Below are 22095 nucleotides of genomic sequence, written 5' to 3'. Positions count from 1 at the left end.
ATAATATGCACCGAGTTAGAATTTGCGAGATTCTATTTAAGGTATTTTGAGCCGATTCCATTTCAATTGACTTTTATCATGTAAAAAATTACATCATCTTATATTTAACTAGGGTTAGAAAAACGGGCCAATCTGATTCAATCCGACCTAACCCGTGTTCAACCCGAAAAAAATGAGCCGGGTTAGAGTTGATTCGAAAAATAAACGAACCAGAAAACTCAACCCAACCCGACCCGAGTCGGGTTAGGGTTGGCTCGCGGGTTGACTCGAAAAAATAAAAAATAAAATAAAATTCTATTGATGTTATAACTTCTAAATTTTCCCCCTAAATTATTAATTCATTCAATACAAAAACATTATACAGGTAAACCATAGAAAATTTCTTTTACATTTGAACTGGACTTATTGGCAGTTGACACTGCATTTACACTGTCACACATACTATAAAAAAAGGTCCTTAATGCACAGTTTTGGACTTATTGGCAGCTGTATGGTATTTTCGTTTGGGTCTTTGGAATTGAGATTTTAGCTTTTAGCTTTTCACCTTACCTTCATTAATTTTTATACTTTTATATTAAAAAAATCATAACCCGCGAGCCAACCCGTTTGACCCTTGAGTTGGCTCGGTTTTTTTCGAACTGAAACGAGTCGGGCTGACTCGAGTTACTAACTCATTTTTCCTAATCCAACCCGACTCATTTTAGCCGGGTCACGAGCCAACCCGATAGGTTAGCTTCTATTTGCCAAGCCTATATTTAACTACTTTAATAATTAATGTAAACAAATTGTTTTACACTAAAATCATTGCACATGACAATATATTTCCTATTAAATTTAAATAACTAACTACTCAACTAGCGATGGACAAGTACATGCAAGTTGGTCCAGAGTTTTTGGGGTGGTGGGCTTTATTAAATTCATGCCACCCTTAACAAGTAAAGTTGTTTTCACATTCAAATTCACAGCGTTGCCCCATTTTTTAAGCAATCTCGTCTGGCAGAGATGTTCTTTGTTGTTCATTTTGAGGGAAGGGCAGGATATTTATCCACATCAAGACGTATTATAAAGGGATACGTAATGGAGCCACAATATATATGATTTCCAATTGGGATCCCACTTGCAATTAATGATAATTCGAGATCATAATAGTGTGCTTTTGGTTTTCCTTCCAGATCCACAACTAGAACTCCTCCACTCTTCTCTACTTGTACTCTTCCTATATACTTTGCAACCATTGCAGCAACTTTCCGAATGAATGGGTATCTAAGTGCTAAATCCAATTCACTAGTTAAGGACTGCCATTAACACAACAAAAAACATTAATCAGTCAACAAGACACAAATATCTGTTTGGGTTCAAGTCAAGTGAGTTAGTTGATTTTCAATTTTACTCAAAACTATAATTTTGGAGAGATCTAGGGGTGTTTGGTAAGAAGATTTTGATAGAATCGTTGAAAAAGTGGGGTGGAGAAAATATGTTTACCATGTTTGGTACGAGATAAGTTGAAAAATACAGGTCTAAAATGTTTCCCACGGAATTTTTTTTCAACTAGACACTGGCTAAAAAAAATGCAATTTGAAGGTTGGTATTTAATTTATCCAATCAACCGAGAATCTTGCTTATAAAATTTGTGGCAGAAATGCCCTTGTGTGTTTATAAAATTTGTGGCCAAAAACACTTCATGGTCATCCAAATAGATCTACTCCTTCGTCTCCGTCTTCGTTATTTTGCCTGGTATGCAGCTCAAAGTGCAAGTTACTGCGAAGTGCGTGTGCAAACAACACTGCGTTTGAGTGTGGTATAAAGCCATTGTGGTGTGTGGTTGAAAGAGCACGTGAGTTGTTTGATGGTATGCTACCAGAGGAGAAGAATTTCATTTCTTGGAATTCAATGATTAGAGGGTATTGAGATGTGAAGATGGGCTTGAGTTTGCTTGGAATTTGTTTCTTAAGATGCCTGAGAGATACTCGGTTTCTTTGAGCAAAATGTTTGATGGTTGTGTAAAGCATGGGAGGATGGAGGATGCTCAAGCATTGTTTGATGAAATGCCAGAAAGGAATTTGGTCAGTTGGGCAACTATGATCGATGGTTATGCCTAATCTGGTGATGTTGTTGCTGCAAGGAGTTTGTTTGATGAAATGCCAGGGAGAGACATCATTTCTTGTTACTCAATGATGGCTGGCTATGTTCGGAATGGGTATTGCATTGAGGCTTTGAAAGTATTCCATGATATGAGGAGGGCAACAAATATTCAAACACAATGGGTATTTTTGTAATTTTATTCCACGTTCTCACATATTTCACAACCAACCAAACATGACATTATAAAAATAACTCAATATTTTCAGCAAAAATTTTAGCCTATCAAATACCTATTTGTAACTTGCCTGAGATAAAAAAAATCATGCCATATTCTCGGTAACTTTTTTTTTCTCGATAAAAAAAATATCTCTCGTACCAAACGCCCCAGGGTCAATTCATTAAACCATATTCCACTTAATTTTGGTTCAGTATGGATTTCATTTTGCATAACTACAAACCAAATGACATGATTATTTATTTAGTTAAGTTATGGTGGTAATGCAGTGCTTAGTTGTACACCTGAACATAACACATAAATTTATTTTTTCCTTTATGCAAAACTGAATATTAGACTACTTAATGATACTAAAGTATAAATAATGAAGTTGAGGACTACTTTACCGTGGCCATGCCAATATAATACTTCCCTCCCCCAACATAATGAATATTATCCGGCATGCCAGGAAGGTCACGACAAAATTCACTTATCAATCCTTTTTTAGGACCCTGTATGTAAAACTTTCTGCACCTCCTCCTGCAGAATCAGCACACTCGGAAATAAGTGGAACAATAACCATTTTGTCATGCGTGGTCAAAAAAATTATCAGCTTACCATGTCAAAAGTAAATTTTTCCAGAATGCCACGTGAGATAATTCGCTACACTGTATAGCGAAATATGCTTGCAAATAATTCGCTACACAGTGTAGCGAATTATGTCACGTCAGAACACGTGTCAAGCAGGACGTAATTCGCTACACTGTGTAGCAAATTATGTTCGCGAATGATTTTTTGACACGTGGCACACTTTCGCAGGAAAAAGCTGACGTGTCATAATTCGCTACTACTGGTAGCGAATTTGGTCTGCAATATAACCACGTGTCACGAAATTATTGCCCACGAAATTCGCTACCAATGGTAGCAAATTATGACACGTGACAGTCTGGTAAAAAATACTGTTCGCGTGGTATTTGGGTAAAAAATTTGACAAAACGTAGCATTTTGGTTACTGTTCCGAAATAAGTATAGTCAAATAACTTTCAGAATTATACATGGCGTTAGACTTAAGATCAAATTCAAATAATATCATAGAGATATAATATAAAACTATAGAAAAATTCATCACATACAAGTTTTGTTAGAGAGATATAAAATTATTAATATGGTATCGCCCAACATCTTAAATTTTTGGGTTGAAGTGATTCTTTACATGGTATCAGAATCGACATGACGAAGTGATCATGAGTTCGATCCTCACTGTTCCTATTTTAAAATAAAATATAATTAAATATTGTGGAGTTTCTTAGCACAGATAGGAGGGGCCTGGTGTATTGTCCACACTTCAAGCTCAATGAGCTCTTGTATGAGGAGACGTGTCAGAAAAATATAAAATTATTAATGTAATCTTATCCAATAGTTTAAACTTTTGGGTTGAATTAGTTCTTTACATGGTATCAGAGCTGGAGTGACCTAGTGGTCACGAGTTCGATCCTCACCGGCCCTCACTTTGTGGTGGAATTAAGTAGCACAAGGTAAACAAAAAAATAAATCTGTGCAGCACAAGGTGTAAAGAACTATTTCATCTCAAAACCTTAAAGCGATGAGTAAGACTACATTAATGATTTTTATCTCTCTCTATCACACCCTTTCGTGTAAGTGCTTTTTGACTTGAAGCATAAATATTGCACAGACCCATTTTTTGGTTTACCTTATGCTACTTAATTCCATCACAAAGTGGAAGGCACAAAGGATCAAACTCGTGACCACTTGGTCACTTTAGCTCTAATACCATGAAAAAAACTATTTTAATCAAAAATCTTAAGGAGATGGATGAAAAAAAAAAGGATATGTGCAATATCCACGCTTCAAGCCTAAATGGCTCTTACATTAGGTGGTGTGTTAGAGAAATATAAAAATCATTAATGCAGCCTAACCCATTGCCTTAAGGTTTTGGGTTGAAATAGTTACATGGTATAACAGCCGAAGTGAACCAAATGGTCACGAGTTCGATCCTCATCGCTCTCACTTTGTGGTGCAATTAAGTAAGCACAAGATAAATAAAAAATGGGCCTGTACCACACAAGGTAGACCAAAAAATGGCCTATGCAATATTTACGTTTCAAGCTCAAATAACTCTTGCATGAGAGGGTGTGTTAGAGAGATATAAAATCATTAATGTAGCTTCACCCAACGTCTTAAGATTTTGGCTTGAACTGATTTTTTATAAATAAAGCACAAGCTTTAGTATAAAAAGAAAATCAATGGTATAAAAAACCAAATCAATCCAAAAGCTTAAACTGACACACTCATTTTTTATTTTTATTTTTATTTTTCTTGTGCTGATTTAAACTTATTTTTTAATTTTTTATTAGAGAATGTGGACGGTGAAATTTGAATAGTAATACCATATAATACAATTAATTCAATTTATCAAATTAATTAATTGGGTGAACCTTATATTAATGATTTTCATAGTATATTTATGTAAGAGTGGATACTTTAAGCTAGCACTACTCACAGGACAGTTTCACAGAAGACCACGAAATTTTGATCTGGTGAGACTGCAACTCCATTGGCAAAGTAGAGGTTACGGGCAAGCAAGGTTACGTTCTTTGTTGCTGGATTATAGTTCATGAATCTACCATGAGGTTTGCCTTCTAAGATGTCAAAGACGTAATCCTTTACGTTGTATTTGTATGAAGCGTCTGTGAAATATATATTACCATCATCTGCTACATCAACACCATCTGTTAATTTGAATTTCAAGCCCTCAACCTCATCTGCCAGCACCTCAACCTTCTTTTCCCTTGTCACTCTCACCAGTCCCTGTGTCATTAATTAAATACCCGATAATATTCAGACCAATAATCAAATAATCTCCAATAAATAAAGTAACCACGACTTTAAACTCCAATAAAGAGAAAAAAATAAAAAAGTAATGTATTACTAACATGAGTATTTGTTTATTCATACAGAAATTCGAGGATTTTTTACCCTTGTGATGCAAAAATGTAAAATATGACTGGTTTAACTATTTTGTCAAATTATTTACCAATTTAATGAAAGTGCAACATGCATAGGATGTATGTGCATTTCATTTTGCATCACCTCCATGTGCAACTTGCAAAAATCAGGGCAATAGTGCATGTTCAAGTGGCATACGCAAGTCATGTGCATCTTGCAAAACGTGATATTTGACAGACGTGTTTTGACTTTTGTACAAATAACGCATGAGAATGATACCTGACTTAAACACATACACTCTCCTTGTGCATTTTACTCGTATTAGATTGGTAAATAATTTGCCAAACGAGTTAAACTAGTAATTTGTCTTATATTTTGCATCAAAAAGGTCAAAAAGCCATAATTCAATCCTAATATATTAAATTTAACTTCAATTTAATAAAATTGATTCTCACATATATCAAACATTTTCTGAACCTTTCACTTTCATAAATATATTCAAAGTTGGACTTAAAAAAGTTACGCAGAAAAGACATGTTGGCCACTGGTGTTTCTATTAATATAATTTTGGCTTGTATAATTTTCGCCAGCAACTAGTGTCATTTAAACTACTCACACTAATTTATGGTAATTCGGTTGGGTGTTGGAGAATTGAGCAGAGAGTAAGAGTATGTATTTAATCCTCTCCAGTACCGTTTTTTGAAAGAGATTTAGAGCTTTAATTCCAGGATCTGCACAGAATCAGACTAGTCGCAAAGCGATAAAACGGTTAAAATATCTCAAAAAAAAATAAAAAAAATTTAAACTACTCAACATAATAGTAGCCTTAGCTTACATATAAAATAGTTACATTTACAATGAGAAAAGTATTTCTGAGAGAAAGAGATTTGCCATACAATGAAAGATGGGATAGTGAGAGATTATTGGAGGAATTTTTAACTTATTGAGTGAAACACTATCATTTTATTTAAAATGAATAAAGCGACATAATATTGTATGTTTTGAAACAACAAACAATTTTTCCATATAAAATTTACACACCTTAGAATTTTGAAATTCCAATTTAAACACATCGTCTAAGATGTTTAGTTTGAATTTCCAAACTTGTCTAAAGTGCTGAAATTGTATGTTAACATGTGATGCTCATGATCATTAGTTAATTGTAAAATCTTGCTAAAGCGATGCAAAGCACACGTTAATGGATGAAGCAATAACAAGTTTTAAGTCTACTAGTTTTAATTACAGTTGAGTGTTGTCTTTTACTCCTTTTCATTATGTGAATATTGTAGCAAACAACATAAGGATAGCACATTTGTTAGACATGTATAGCCTATTTACACCCTTACTTACCATAACACCAAATAATTTTCTTTCCTGATTACACATGTATTTAGTTATCAAATCATGGGAAATGAATATTGTTTTAAAAGTCCTCTCAATAAGCTTGCAAAAATAATTTTTTAAAATTAAATAATTCAAACACATACACACGCACACTAGATTTAAAAATTTAATCAAAAGGAAAAAAGTTATATTTAAAAGATTTTGTAAACTTTGTTCGGTTCATTAGAATATTACTCTAGTTTAAATCTTATACTTATTAAACAACAATTAATATTTTATTTTTTTATGATGCTTTTAGTATTCCGAACACCTTTGAATTTTTTAAAATATTTTATTTTATTTTTTAAATTTTTTTGTATCAATCTCTGTTTATAAATTATAAGTATTCGTAAATTTCAATAAAAATTCATTTCTTTAATTTTTATTGAAAGATAGATAGGTAGATGTAACAACCTTTTCAGCAAATTAAATGAGAGAGATACCATGTTGCTATATACCTTATTGGCGTCGGCAACTATGATGTCACCGTTTTTTCCAAAAGCAAGTCCAAGTGGTCTTCCACCCGTGTTGACCCAGTTTTCAACAACCGAGTCAGACGCGGAATCCTTCACCGTGACTCGCTTGATCCACCCATCATCACAACCCGTGTAGATGACACCACTCTCCTTATCGTAAGCCAAGTCTTCGGGTCCCGACACCTCTCCCATCGCAACAACTTCGGATCCTTTTCGCATGCGCGAGTTTCGAGCAGGAACGGTCACGGTTCGCCGGCTCAACTCGTCGACCGGGAACTGAGCCGGTTCGAACCGGTCGAGCCGGTAGAGAACTGCAGCCACCACTACCGGGAAAGTGATGACAAAGGACACTGTTAAAAGGCATGATCTTTTTCTTGTTCTTCTCTTTGTTGGGCTCTGAAAATCGGAGTGATCAGGAAATGAAGAAGAAGCTGAGCCGACACGGCTTGACTCGGACATTCTGGTTATAATTATTAAGGATTAAAAGTGATACGCTACAGAACGAGGTAGAAAGAATGACTGTTTCACCATTTGGCATTGGCCAATCAAAGATACAAGAATAAATTATACTCACTTTACCAATAAATAAAAATTAAAATATTACCAATGTCTGTTTCTTCGCCTAATCATAAAATATTTCACTAGCGCCCTCTGTTGTAGGTTCCTCAAGAATTTTTTTATTTTTATTTTTTTTGAAAAATTCAAAAACCCGATGTAGTTTGCTTACAAATTATTTAACCCCATGGACTTCTTTTTTATCATTTACCTTACTTGTTATTTTTTTATTTTTTTTGGTGAATACCTTCCATGTCATTTTATTTATCACTTTCCTGGTTCTGTTGTTTTTTTCTTCTTCCCGTCGTTGACTGCTTTCTAGAGCCATGCCCCTCAATTGTGCCCAAAAAAAAAAAAAAAAAATTGGCAGATTGCAGGTTCACCATTTGGTATTGGCCAATCAAAGATACAAGAAAAATTATACTCACTTTAACAACAAATAAAAATAAAAATAAAAATATTATCTATATCTGTTTCTTCGACTAATCATAAAATATTTCACTAGCGCCCTCTGCTGCTCTACCTGATGCTGAAGCCTGGACACGCTTATCATGCAAAAGGGATTGCAAGACACAAATAAGTATATGTATTACAGTAATAATGATAGAAATACTTCCACTTGCAAAGGCTAAAGCAATTAAAGGAGGAAATTTACTGTCTTTCACGACGAGGTAGGAATTCAAATCATTATCAGATATTGTTCAAGCACCTTTTACACAAAACACTACAGTCAATGATGCTTAAAACTCAACATCTAATCATTACTTTCCTTTACACTTTTTTCTATTGTTTGGGGAGTATTAGAAATAGACATAAGTAGAGACATAAATGAAGAATTTTGGAGGGGAGGCATGAGAGAACACTGCATATAATTAATATTGTGAAGGCAGTGATTGCAAAATAATAATACTTGACTTCAGAACAACACTCATATAATTAATATTGCGAAGGCTGTGATTGCAAAATAATAATACTACTTGACTTCAGAACAATCTTCAACCAAACAAGAGAAGTGACACATGCCAGCAACTAAAATTATTATTCATAAAACATGTCGATCAATTTGAACTAAAAGACACTTGTCTTAAACTAACTCCCCAAAAGCCCGTATCATGTGAGCATTCTCTTTCTTGAAAAAGTTCTTCTGTGCTGTGCAATGAATACTTCAACAACCCACTGAAACTTCTATCGCTGAGTTCATCATAACAATTACTTGGTAGAGGCAGACGAGGGTAGGCTTCCAAAGCTCTACCGAACTTGGTGAGGAGGGCGATGGAGACAACCAAATCCAAGACGAACATAAGGCCACTCCCACAATTGCTAAAGATCCATTAGAGGAGTGGGACTGTGACAATGAAGATGAAGTGGGCTTTCATTGATCTTTTAATTTTCAGAACTGTCATGTGCTGCTATAGTGGAGCTTTTGACTGGGGGTGGCAGACGGTGGAAGGAGAAGCACTAGCGCAACTAGAAAATTCAATCACAAGTTAACGTTTTTATCTTTTGAAAGTGCATGCAAACATTCAAGAGCATGAGCATGAGACCATTGATAAATGGTTCACAAGATTTACAAGTATCATACAATACCAACAAGTCTTTGCTGGGATTCCAACTACGATTAGCCGTAGTACATCGTCCTATGTAACAAAAAAGAAAAAGAAAAGAGACACAAATTACACCGTCCCAGACTCTTATGATAATAATTTCAATACTAAATTTTGGAATCTTAAGTTTGTAATTCACTAACAACTTATGCCATGTTGTATCACGTTCTATTTTGCTACAAACAAAATCTCACAAATTCTTCAATCACAATATGACACATTTAACAAAACTTTGCTAAGTTTTTAAGATGTCCTTTTCAATATAGCATTCAACTTCCAATTTATAATATTGTACCAAAATATATTTATTTAACGGGGATTAATTTTCTCATTTTACATGAGAAAATTTTCTTATGCTACACATTCAATACATAAGTGGGGTCCACAAAAAAGTGAAAAGACACAAAAATAAAAATGGGACCCACATTTTAATTGTGTGTATAACATGAGAATCTTTTCTCATGTAAAATGAGAAAAGATTAACCCTTATTTAACATACCCTTTTAATTAATTCACACTTTAACAAAGTTGTTATTTTTAAATTTTACCTATTACATATTTATGCATCAGCCCAACCTCTTTAAAATTTCTACATCATGAGGTTGTTATATCAACTATCCTATAAAACATGGTAAATGAGATAGGAATGAATCAATCAGCCATCTCTATTCTGGTTGTTCAAATGGGACACGAACAAACAATTGTCCATGCAGTGTCACCAGTGCTGAAGTCCGATGAGGATCAATTGTTGAAGGCAATCTGACAACCCGCATTAATTAAAATTCTTTAAATTAGACGAATACAAGGTAGGAGCAAAAAATATGCCAAGATGATTGTTTGAAATATGGAATGCACTAGTAAGCCAATTACTCAACTTGGAAAGCTGCAACATAGGAACCTTAACGGGTAAATTGAGGGAGTTAGCAGATGTTTTTGCTAGAAGAAAAGTGAATATTGTTTGCTTGTAGGAAACTAAATGGGTTGGAGAAAAGGCCAAGGAAATGGATGGAACTGGTTTCAAGTTATGGTACACAGGTATAAACAAGAGTCGAAATGGTGTTGGAATTATGATCGATAAAAGTTTCAGAGATAAAGTTGTTGACGTCAAAAGGAAAGGCGACAGGATTATTCTGATTAAGCTGGTAGTGGGTGATTTAATCTTGAATATCCTCAGTGTGTATGCGCCCCAAGTTGGATTACAATCAAATGATAACAGCCAATTTTGGGAAGACTTGGAGGAGGTTTTGAGAGGGATACCACGAGAGGAGAAGATTTTCTTAGGAGGAGATCGAAATGGTCATGTTGGTAAAAGCAATGAAGGTTTTGATAGAGTTCATGGAGGTTTTGACTATGGGATGAGAAACGAGACTGGAGAAGATATCTTGAATGTTGCACTAGCCTACGATTTGATGCTAGCGAACACCTTTTTTCGAAAAAGGGAGTCACATCTAATCACATATCATAGTGGTCATAATCATAGTCAGATTGATTTCTTTTTGGCAAGAAGAGAAGATAGAACTTCTTGTGTCGACTGTAAGGTCTACCCTGGAGAGTGTGTCGCTACGCAACATAAGCTGGTAGTCCTGGAGGTTCGGTTCAACAAAGTACTCACAATGAGGAAGAGGGCCCAGAACCCAAGGATAAGATGGTGGAAGCTTAAGGAGGAAAAAGAGAAAGATTTCAATGAAAGAATGTTGCATGAAGGACCTTGGGAGTTTGATGGAGGAGCAAATGCAATATGGAATGAGATGCTATGTGTATTCAGAACATGGGAAGGAGAGTGTTGGGAGAAAGCAAAGGAAATGGATTTCATACAAAGGAAACATGGTGGTGGAATGGAGAGGTGCAAGAGGCAATTAAACAGAAGAAAGAATGCTTTAGATCTTTGCATAAAAGTCCCAATAAAGAGAACTTGCAAAAGTTTAGATTGGTGAAAAAAAATGCAAAGAAAGCAGTGCGGGAAGCTAAAGGCAAGGTTTTCGCCGATTTATATAAAAATCTTGGGAGCAAGGATGGTGACAAAGGTATACATAAACTTGCAAAAATAAGGGATAAGAAAAGTATAGACCTCACCCAAGTTAGATGCATCAAGGATGAAAATCAAAAACTTTTGGTGAGAGATAAAGATGTAAATGAAAGATGGATGAACTACTTTAACAAGCTGTTTAATGGGATGGCGATAAAAGCGAGGTGGACTTGGAGGATGCTTATGATGATTTGAATAGAAGATTTGTGCGCAGAATGAATACACATGAAGTTAAGGAGGCTTTAAAGAGGATGAAGACTAATAAAGCCTTGGGACCTGATGGTGTCCCTAGTAAGTGTGGAGAGGCCTGGGTGATGTGGCAATAAAATGGTTGACCAATATTTTCAATAAGATTCTTCAGATAAATAAGATGTCTGATGCATGGAGGAAAAGTATGATTATGCTTATTTACAAAAACAAGGGAGATAAACAGAATTATTCTAACTATAGAGGCATTAAGCTAATGAGCTATACTATGAACATCGCTTGAGGAGATATACCAAGATTTCTGTAAATCAATTTGGATTTATGCCAGGAAGATGTATCATGGAAGCCATTTTCTTGATGCGACAATTAATGGAAAGATATCGAGAAAAGAAGGACTTACATATGGTGTTCATAGATCTTGAGAAAGCATATGATAGGGTTCCAAGGGAAGTTTTATGGTGGGTTCTTCAGAAGAAAAAAGTAGCATCAAATTATGTAAAGGCAATCAAGGATATGTATGATGGGGCTACTACATGTGTGAAAGCTTGTAATGGAACATCAAATTATTTTCCTATCACAGTAGGTGTACACCAAGGTTCGGCTCTAAGTCCTTATCTCCTTGCCTTAGTTATGGATGAACTAACAAAAGATATTCAAGAGGAAGTGCCATGGTGTATGCTTTTTGTAGATGATATTGTGCTTATTGATGAGAACAAAGACGGTGTTAATAGAAAACTTGAATTATGGAGAAGGACGTTGGAATATAAAGGAACCACGTTAAGTCGAAACAAAACTGAGTATTTGAAGTGAGTTTTCTCTGGCAAAAGATGAAGACCAAGATCTCGTGCATCTACTTGGTCAAGAGGTACCCAAGAAAGATGCTTTTAGAAAAATGCAAAAAGGTGGAGAGATTGATGAGGATGTAAATCATAGAATCAGAGCAAGTAGATGAAATGACGTAGTGCATCTGGGTTTTTGTGTGAACGCAAAATCCCCCTTAAGTTAAAAGGAAAATTCTATAGAATAGCGTAAGGCCTGCAATGCTATATAGAGCTGAATGTTGGCCAGCAAATAGGCAACATGAGCATAAAATGGGAGTAGCAGAAATGAGGATGTTAAGGTTGATTGTTTTATTGTTACACGAGGATGGATAAGATGAGAAATGAAGATATTCGACGAAAGATAGGAGTACTACCGGTGGCTGAAAAGATGAGAGAACATAGATTAAGGTGGTTTGGGCACGTAATGAAAAGGCCCCTAGATGCTCCCGTAAGAACAAAAGTTTGTTACCAAGAGCTCAACACAAAGAAAGGTAGAGGTAGACCGAAACTTACTTGAGGAAAGGTAGTAAAGCAAGACTTAATGGATTGGGATATAGATTGGCGGACGATGTGCCTTAGAACGAAATGGAGAAAAGCTATAAGCATAGTGGAAGGTTAGACCCGTTGTCATTCCTATGTTCCAGATAGTCCCTTTTTAGTCCTTTTTCCTCTTCATCTCCCCCCTTTCTTCTTTTCCCCTTCTTTTATCACTTTTATATATATATATATATATATATATATATATATATTATTACTATTTTATTTATTTATTTTTATTTTTTATCTAAACCCTTTCGCATCTTTTATTTGGGTTCATCTACCACCGACCTCAATTAATTTGGGATAAAGGTGTTGTTGATGTTGATGTTGATATATATATGGGGCAGGATCCTTTGACACCAGTGTCAAACTTTGAAATTTGACATCAAATCTTAACCATTGATTTCCGCCAATCAACGGTTATCATTTATTCCAATAAATGATAACTGTTGATTCGCGGAAATCAACGGTTAAGATTTGGTGTCAAAGGATCCTATCCCTATATATATATATATATATCAAATCTCGGCTAATGAGGGTAGGGTTAAGGGATTGAGGAGAACATATACCACACCATCAAAATATAACCAGAACTTAATAATAGGATCACTAACTTCACCATTGCCAAGGAGACATTGTGAGTGCCAACCCTGCATAGCCCTTGCTGCAGCATCTCTCCGTGCTCTACCTGATGCTGAAGCCTGGACACTATCATGCAAAAGGGATTGGAAGACACAAATAAGTATAGGTATCACAGTAATAATGATAGAAATAGTTCCACTTGCCAAGCCTATAGCAATTAAAGGAGCAAATTTACTGCCTTTCATGGCGAGGTAGGAATTCAAATCATTATCAGATATTATTCAAGCACCTTTTACACAAAACACTACACTTAATGATGCCTAAAACCCAACATCTAATCATTACTTTCTTATGCATAGAAGTACACTTTTTTCTATTGTTTGGGAAGCGGGGAAGATTGATATTAGAAATAGACATAACTGGAGCTCCTAATCCAGTGAACATGAGTTTAGTAAAATGGTGGGGAAAAAATGGGCCAATTGCACTTTGCCATGTTAATTTATTTGTCCAATTACACTTTAGCACTTAAGTTATAAGATTAAGCACACTCCACATTGATTTAATGACATTTTGCAATGCCCTGCCCAAAGAGATATATCTTGAATGACCTAGTGCAAAATATAGCAAAAACTCTGCAATTTAGTTTAATAGTATTATGTAAACTTAGCTGGCAATCATATAAGCTTCTAAAATGCGATCTGAAAGCTTGCATGCAAGCAGTAATAGCCTGAATGCACCTTTGCTTTCTTAGATCTGCCATCTTTTGATTTTCTTAACCTAATCATTGTCTTAAACCAATCACCTGAACCCGTTCTTGATGTGAAGTAACTTCTTTCAAATTAACATAACCCTGGGAATGATTTTAATAATATAATGATTAGCAGATCACACCATATATACAGCCCTAAAGACTTAGCATTCTGTTCTTAATCATAAGAGATCCAAACAAATCATGTTGCTCCTGTCCCCATTGTTAGTCTTTTTCTTTATTCAAATAATTAAACGAAACGCTCAGACCTACTTCTTCAAACTTAATCTATGTAGGAATGCATGCTTTTAAAAGTTTGATAAAGAATTTATACAAAAAAAATAAAAAAAAGTTTGATAAAGAAATCCCCTTGCGTTAAGTTGTTTGTGATCAAGTCCAATATATTATGTGCAATTTGTACAGCTCTGCAGCCATAAAACATTACGCTACAAATGTAATATAGGATTCATTCTATTAGCAATCACATTATGATCAGAAAAGCAAACAGTATGCAGGTTAGCTTGGAATCTCTGAAAGAAATATGTCCATTGAACCAAATATGGTCTCAGTAGAAGAATGGCTTCACTGACAAAAGCATTGAACCACCCTCTACTTCCATGTACATAATTTCCTCCAGAGCAGAATGGTGACAAATCATCTTAACAAAACTATATAATGTCCACTACTGAACAAAGACCCCTAAAAGATTTTAAGCCCTCGATTGAAGCCCACAACATTCCAGTAACTTGAGTGATAAATATCAACTACGGTAAAATCCCCCCATATAATGAAAAATCATTCAAATACATGAAAATATAAGCAATCCAAGCTGCATTGTAGGAAGTAAAATAAATCAAGTGCATGATTTCAGTCAAAATCCCTCTGCATTTCGAATATAAGCCTTCATACAAACACCTAGTAAATCTAAATATGGAATTGTAAGATAAGCCTCTTCGTACCAAATGAATAGGCTGTTGGAATCTCGCAAAACACTTCTTGGGATTGTATGATGCTTGTAAATCTTGTGAAGCATTTATTAATGGACTCATGCTTATGCTCATCATGAACGTTTGCATGCACTTTCAAAAGATAAAAAGGTTAACCATGTGATTGAATTTTCTGGTTGCGCTAGTGCTCCTCCTTCCACTGTCTTTCACCCCAATCAAAAGCTCCATCGTAGCAGCACATGATAGAGTTCTGAAAATGAAAAGATCAATGAAAGCCCTCTTCATCTCCATTGTCACAATCCTCCTCCTCTCATAAATCTTTAGCAAAAGTGGGATTGGCCCTATGTTCGTCCTGGGTTTGGTCCTCTCCATCGCCCTCCTCACCCAATTTGGCCGAGCTTCGGAAGTCTACCCTTCTCCGCTTCTGCCAAGTAATTGCTACGATGAACTCAGCGATGAGGAGTTTCAGCGAGTGGGTTCATTGCAGCACAAAAGAGCTTTTTCGAGAAAGAGAATGCTGTCTGATTTAGAACCTGTCATTATAGTATATATAAGGTCGTCTTTCTCAGTACTTGCTTTCAAAGTGGGTTAGAGAAATATATATTAAAAAAAAAAAAAAACATTTACTTACCAGTTTGAGCTCTTTTGTTGAAATTAAAAGCCTCCGTGAGGCAGAGACACGAAAGCCTGTAACAAAGGAGTAACAATTTTTTTTAACAAAGATTCTTAAGATACTGGAAGGAAGATATGCTAGCAAGAATTTGTGAGCCTTCATTGTAAGATCAGGTTTGGGAGATCGAGGATGGGGCATCAATTAGATTCTGGACAGATAATTGGCTTGGTCTTGATTCTAAATCTGAGTTTTTCAACAGTGAATGTCCAACTCCAAGATCAACAGTTGCGGATCAAGAACCTGGTGGAGGAGGATAATTGCTCCTGGAACTTCTTCTATTTGGAGAATTTCTTAGATCGTGATATTTTAGAAAAGATTCGAGCCACTCTAATTCCAAGTGCTCTGGATGGTGAAGACAATATTCAATGGAAGGACAAGTCCTTACGACATTATGTAGTCGAAACAGCGTACAATAACTTAAGATGGGGGTTCAGTTACCATACCTCGGATAACATCTGGAGTCTTTTGTGGAAGTGGAAGGGGCCCCACAAAGAATAAAGACTTTCATCTGGTTAGTGCTACTTAATCGGTTGCCTACCAGAGCTCGCATATAAACCATCTGGACTGGAGGAAGTGCTAACTGCCAATGGTGTCCTGACCAAAATGAAATTTTCATTCATGTATGTGTTAAGAGATTGATTGTAAGTATGCAAAAACAGTATGGAATGTCTGGAATCCAAATTTAGGAAACTCTAATTTTTACCTTCTTCAAGATTCAGACTGGCTCAAGTCCTGCCTGCCTGCCTGATTAGAAATTGGTCATTCCTTGACGGGTATGATCCCATTTCCATCTTTTTTGTCTGGAGTTGGTTCCTCTGGTCTTGGAGAAATAATGATCACCCTGTATTAGTTATTCATAAATACAAAACAACACTAATAGTGCTGGCTGTGGAGGCATCCTTCCGGAAATTGGTTGGGGGGCTATTGGTATCATATTGGGGATTGCACACCCCTACATGCAGAGCTTTTGGGGAGCTATGGAATTTAGGAATTAGAAAGATTATAGTGGAGGGAAACACACCGGAAGCAATCACCATGATCAATACTTCTTCTGTAGGATTTTCGGGAACCCTCGATCAGTAGCTTTTCCCCCACCACCTTCAGACGTTGTTGAATGTTGATTTCAAGGGGTAAAACCCTGCAGTGGAAATCATGAGTAAAGATCTTTAATTTCTTTATTTTTTTTTAAGCACTGTGTCGATGGTTGGAGTTGGACCACAAAAACATACAATTTATGATGGGAGTTTATTACTCTCATCCTGGAACACGTAAACATAACATTTAGTTTTTCTTGTATCTCCAAAAAAAAAAAAAAAATTATAATAAATATAATATTATATTATTATTTTTGAATTCATTTCACTTCTTTTATTTTATTAGAGGGAAAAGTTCGTCAATGCTCCTGTAGTTTGCTTCAGAATCATTTATGCCCCTGTGATTTTTTTTCTATCACATATGCTCCTGTGCTTTGTAAAAAATAAGAAACCACATGGGTATATGTGATAAAAAACATACCCTTTTACAAACCACAGGGGCATATGTGATAAGAAAAAAACCAAAGAGGCATAAGTGATTCTGAAGTAAATCACAGGGGCATTGATGAACTTTTCCCATTTTATTAAAATATTGATTTTAGTTACTGCAAGGTGAGAATAATAAAATCTATTTATAATATGATAAAAAAATAAAATAAAAAACTAGCAAATATTCTTTTGTATTATTTTTTTTAAATAAGAAAATTAGAAAATGAAAATGGGTTCGTTTCTTTATTTAAAAAAAAAATAAAAGACAATTTTTTGTACTGTGGTTACTTATGATCGAGAATAAGGAACCTATAATGTTTACTTAAGGAAGGAAATTTTTTTTACAACATTTACCACCAATCTAATCACTATTGATTTCCGTCAATCTAACGGTTATCATTTATTGTAAATTATTGGGTCGCATTTATTAATTAATTATTAATTTCAATAAATGATAACCGTTAGATTGACGGAAATCAACGGTGATTAGGTTGGTTGTAAATGTTGTAAACTTTTTTGGTGGTAAGTATATCCTGCCACTATAGATAAATATCAATGTTCACAACAGTGAATTAATAAGAGTCAAATTAATAGAGATATAAATGGGTTGGACCGAATTCAGATTTTATCTAAATAAGTTAGGCATATGTGAAATGTTTTGAGTATAACTTTACCTATTAGCTTAGTGTAGGCTATATTATAGACTTGGTTTAGCCAATATTTAAAAATTAAAAGGTCTGACCTAGGTTTATTAATTTATTTAAGCCTATCAGCTTTCAATAATTATCAAAAGTGGAAAAAATATAAATAAAATTTTTTATTAATGAAAATTATATAAATAATTATCTTTTTTATTTCAATTAAAATAAATAATACGATACAGACTGCCATAGGCTTGTAAGTCATGCTTTGTGAAAAGAGATGTACGACTTGTTTTTAGAACAATTTTTTTAAGGCATAAGTCTATTCTATTTTACTAAATGTACTTGGTCAAAGTTGACCTGACATAGGTTGGGCTATAGGTAGGGGTGTAAATGAGTCAAGCGGCTAGTCAAGGGCCTAAGGCTTGACTTGTTTTAAGCTTGGTTTGGTCTAGCTTATTTAATAAATAGAATAGACTCAAATTTTAAAAAAAGTTTGTTTAGCAAACAAGGTCAAACCTAATTTAATGAGTCTTGACTTGAAAACCCATGAGAGAGCCCAACGATATATTATTATAATAAATAAGATATTTTTATTTTACTAAATCATTAATCTTATTTTTGTAACCCTATTTTTTAAGCAACTGACCAAACTCAAGTTCTCTTTCTTTATTCTTCTTGAAGATTATAATATAATAAACTTTGGAGTTTGGACAACTTATTCTAGTAGTACTGAAGTCGTCGCACATTTTTTTTTTTTTTTTGTATTCTTTTCTGCATTGCAAGCTGCCCCGATCACACATTCTCTTGGTTTATTAAGTGATCAAATTTATACTATTCATTAAGCATTGGTTTCTTTCAAGTTTCAAGTCTATTCTATCCAATGGCATGTAGTCACTATGTCCCTGACACTATACCAGTATTTTGTTTTGTGAGGATTGACTTTTACGATGATAATTTAAAGGTTAGTCTATATTATATTATATATATATATATATATATATATATATATATATATATATATATATATATATATATATATATTTAAAATTTTCTTTCTCCACATTCTCTATTTTATGAGCTAGATCAATGTTCAAGAAGAAATTCTAGAACTCATTATTCGATCTTAAAATATATGTGAGTTCTATGATTATTTTTTCTCTGACGAAAGAATACATAATTTCATACATTTATAGTCTCAACATTTGGACGTATATGAGTTTGAAAAAAAATACATTTTACAATTATAAAGAACCAAGTCAAGCTCAAGTAAACGATATATTATTATAATAAATAAGATATTTTTATTTTACTAAATCATTAATCTTATTTTTGTAACCCTATTTTTTTACTATTGTCTTTAACTTCTCAAGCAACTGACCAAACTCGATCAAGTTCTCTTTCTTTATTCTTCTTGAAGATTATAATATATTAAACTTTGGAGTTTGGACAACTTATTCTATTGGTAGTGAAGTTGTCGCACGATATTTTTTTTTTTTTTTTTGTATTCGTTTCTGCATTGCAAGCTGCCCCGATCACACATTCTCTTGGTTTAGTAAGTGATCAAATTTATACTCTTCATTAAGCATTGGTTTCTTTCAAGTTTCAAGTCTATTCTATCTAATGGCATGTAGTCACTATGTCCCTGACACTATACCAGTATTTTGTTTTGTGAGGATTGACTTTTATGATGATAATTTAAAGGTTAGTCTATATTATATTATATATATACATATATATATATATGGGGAGGGATCATTTGACTCCAGAGTAAGATTTAAAAGTCTTACTCTTCATCCCAGCCCTTGATTTCCGTTCATCCAACGGTTATCATTTAGTAATTTATTTGAAATTAATAATTAATTAATGCATTAAATTACTAAATGATAACCGTTGGATGAACGGAAATCAAGGGCTGGGATGAAGAGTAAGACTTTTAAATCTTACTCTGGAGTCAAATGATCCCTCCCCTATATATATATATATTTAAAATATTCTTTCTTCACATTCTCTATTTCATGAGCTAGATCAATGTTCAAGAAAAAATTATGGAACTCATTATTTGATCTTAAAATATATGTGAGTTCTATGATTATTTTTTCTCTGACGAAAGAATACATAATTTCATACATTTATAGTCTCAACATTTGGACGTATATGAGTTTGAAAAAAATACATTTTACAATTATAAATGAGCCAAGCCAAGCTCAAGTCAACCATTTAATTTTTTATAAAGTCAAGCCTAGAATTTAGCTCGTACCAAATTAATGAGCCAAGTCAAGCTCAAAATATTTTTTATAAGCTTGACTTGTTTAAACTAAAACTTGGCTCGGTTCAGCTCATTTACACCGCTAGCAATAGGCCCTGATAGGTTATTTGTCTTATTTGCATCCTTAATCACATGGTTAAGATTAATTTAAAAAGAAGAAGATGCAAAACATATAATTAGGAGGGTATGATTTGATTTAAAATCACCCTGAAATATGGATTCTATGATAGAACATGGATTAGCATTAAAATTGTTGTAAATGATATAAATAAATTTAATGAAAATAAAAATTTTAAATTTTCTTTCATACATTATGCATAATATAAATATGGGATAAATTATTTTATCTATTATTTTTTCTGCCTATCTCTGTCTATCAATCTCCAACACCATTAGATTAGAATCTCAATTACATTTATCATTTATGTCTCCTATTGAGATTCTGATCTAACGATGTTGGAGAGTGGTAGGCAAAGATAGACAAAAAAAAATAATAGGTAGAATAACATATCTCTATAAATATATATTTATAAAAATAATATTTAGAATTAATTTCTCAACAACTTAACAATTGTATTTCTTAATTATAATTGTTATGCAATTTTGCTCTAGATCTAAGAAATGAAGATCTAGAAATGACCGAATAACCGGCTACTCTAGTTTTTCGATATGCTTGGTTTATGATGATACAGTGGTAACTGGTAAGTGGTGACCTGCAATACCCGGACACGCCATTTTTTTAAAAAAAATGCGTGTTGGACACGTCTCCGACACGGATACGTTCCGACACGCTCGAAGACGCGTTCGACACACTGTCAACATTTTAAGACATGTGATCAACTCTCCGACACGCTCCGACACGTTTTTTGGTCTGCAGTCAACTTTTTGGGACACGTGGTCAACCCTCGGACACGTTCTTTTTTTTAGTCTTAATTTTATTTTATTAACTAAAAATAAATAAAAAGTATTTATAAATCAATTTTTTTTGTTATAAAATTTGATATAAAAAATTAACAAGGTACGATTTTTTTTATATTTTTTTTATATTTATGTTATTAAATTTGAATATTTGATTGGTTATATGACTTATTATGAACTGTTATATGTATTAAATATAAATTATATTATGTATATTAAAAATATTATTTAATATCAAAATATGTCCCAACGTGTCAAAATATGCCATATTTTAGAATTAACGTGTCGACGTATCGTGTCGTGTCGTCTCCCGTGTCAGTGTACGTGCATCATATGTGGTGACAATGAAAGAAAGTGGAGGTACCTACATAAGGATGAGGCTGAAGTAATTAGGAATCACGGGAAATTCGTATAGAAAATAAGTTGTAGTGGTTTATCCCCGTATATAGGCCAACTTCAAAGTGTCACGAAACATTATTCTCTTTTATATTAAAAAAATGTAATTTGTACTTATAAATAATAGTTAAGATTTTATATATTTTTCAAAGTAGATAATAATAGTGGTATTTTGAATCTATGTAGCACCATTGAAGTGTCGTGTCGTGTCCAACACTCGCCAATATTCTAACACGCTCCGACATTTGTAATATTTGAAATTTCATTACGAATATCAAAATTGGTCGATGTTTTACCAAACTGATATAATACAAATTTAAAATGAATATCGAATAAATCTCACTGGAGAGTATTAAAAATTTTTAATTTGAAAACATAATAGTAAATATTTACATCTTATGTTTCTTTATAAAATTGATGGATATTATAAATTTAGTTTTATTTTTTTGTTACATTATTGAATATTAAATATAATATACACTACATAAATTAAAAATATTATTTAATATTAAAACGTGTTCTG

At 33.8% G+C, this 22095-nt stretch overlaps 1 protein-coding gene and 1 long non-coding RNA gene across 3 annotated transcripts; both read right to left on the bottom strand.

Annotated features, from left to right (window-relative positions):
* Nucleotides 1-1016: 1016 nt before the first annotated feature.
* On the bottom strand, nucleotides 1017-7595 carry LOC133315464 (protein STRICTOSIDINE SYNTHASE-LIKE 6-like). Its single transcript, XM_061517091.1, has 4 exons — nucleotides 7105-7595; nucleotides 4818-5125; nucleotides 2704-2836; nucleotides 1017-1295 (listed from the first exon to the last, which is right to left on the bottom strand). Exons 1-4 carry the CDS (start codon nucleotides 7579-7581, stop codon nucleotides 1017-1019), a joined length of 1197 nt encoding a protein of 398 aa, XP_061373075.1. The 5' UTR covers nucleotides 7582-7595.
* Nucleotides 7596-8594: 999 nt separating this feature from the next.
* Nucleotides 8595-16988, bottom strand: LOC133315475 (uncharacterized). 2 transcript variants are annotated; one of them, XR_009752093.1, is made up of 5 exons: nucleotides 16529-16988; nucleotides 16269-16419; nucleotides 15784-15839; nucleotides 15165-15685; nucleotides 8595-9144 (listed from the first exon to the last, which is right to left on the bottom strand). It is a non-coding gene; the product is annotated as an uncharacterized LOC133315475 (long non-coding RNA). The 2 variants fall into 2 exon arrangements; XR_009752092.1 differs by lacking the exon at nucleotides 8595-9144 and adding an exon at nucleotides 13262-13583.
* Between the last annotated feature and the right edge of the window lie 5107 nt (nucleotides 16989-22095).

Source organism: Gastrolobium bilobum, unplaced genomic scaffold (genome assembly GCF_033153095.1).
Source record: "Gastrolobium bilobum isolate Gb01-03AN ecotype WA unplaced genomic scaffold, APGP_CSIRO_Gbil_v1 utg2803, whole genome shotgun sequence".
In the NCBI taxonomy this organism is placed as follows: domain Eukaryota; kingdom Viridiplantae; phylum Streptophyta; class Magnoliopsida; order Fabales; family Fabaceae; genus Gastrolobium; species Gastrolobium bilobum.
Note: the sequence above shows the minus strand (reverse complement) of the source record. Positions and strands in the feature narration are given on the sequence as shown.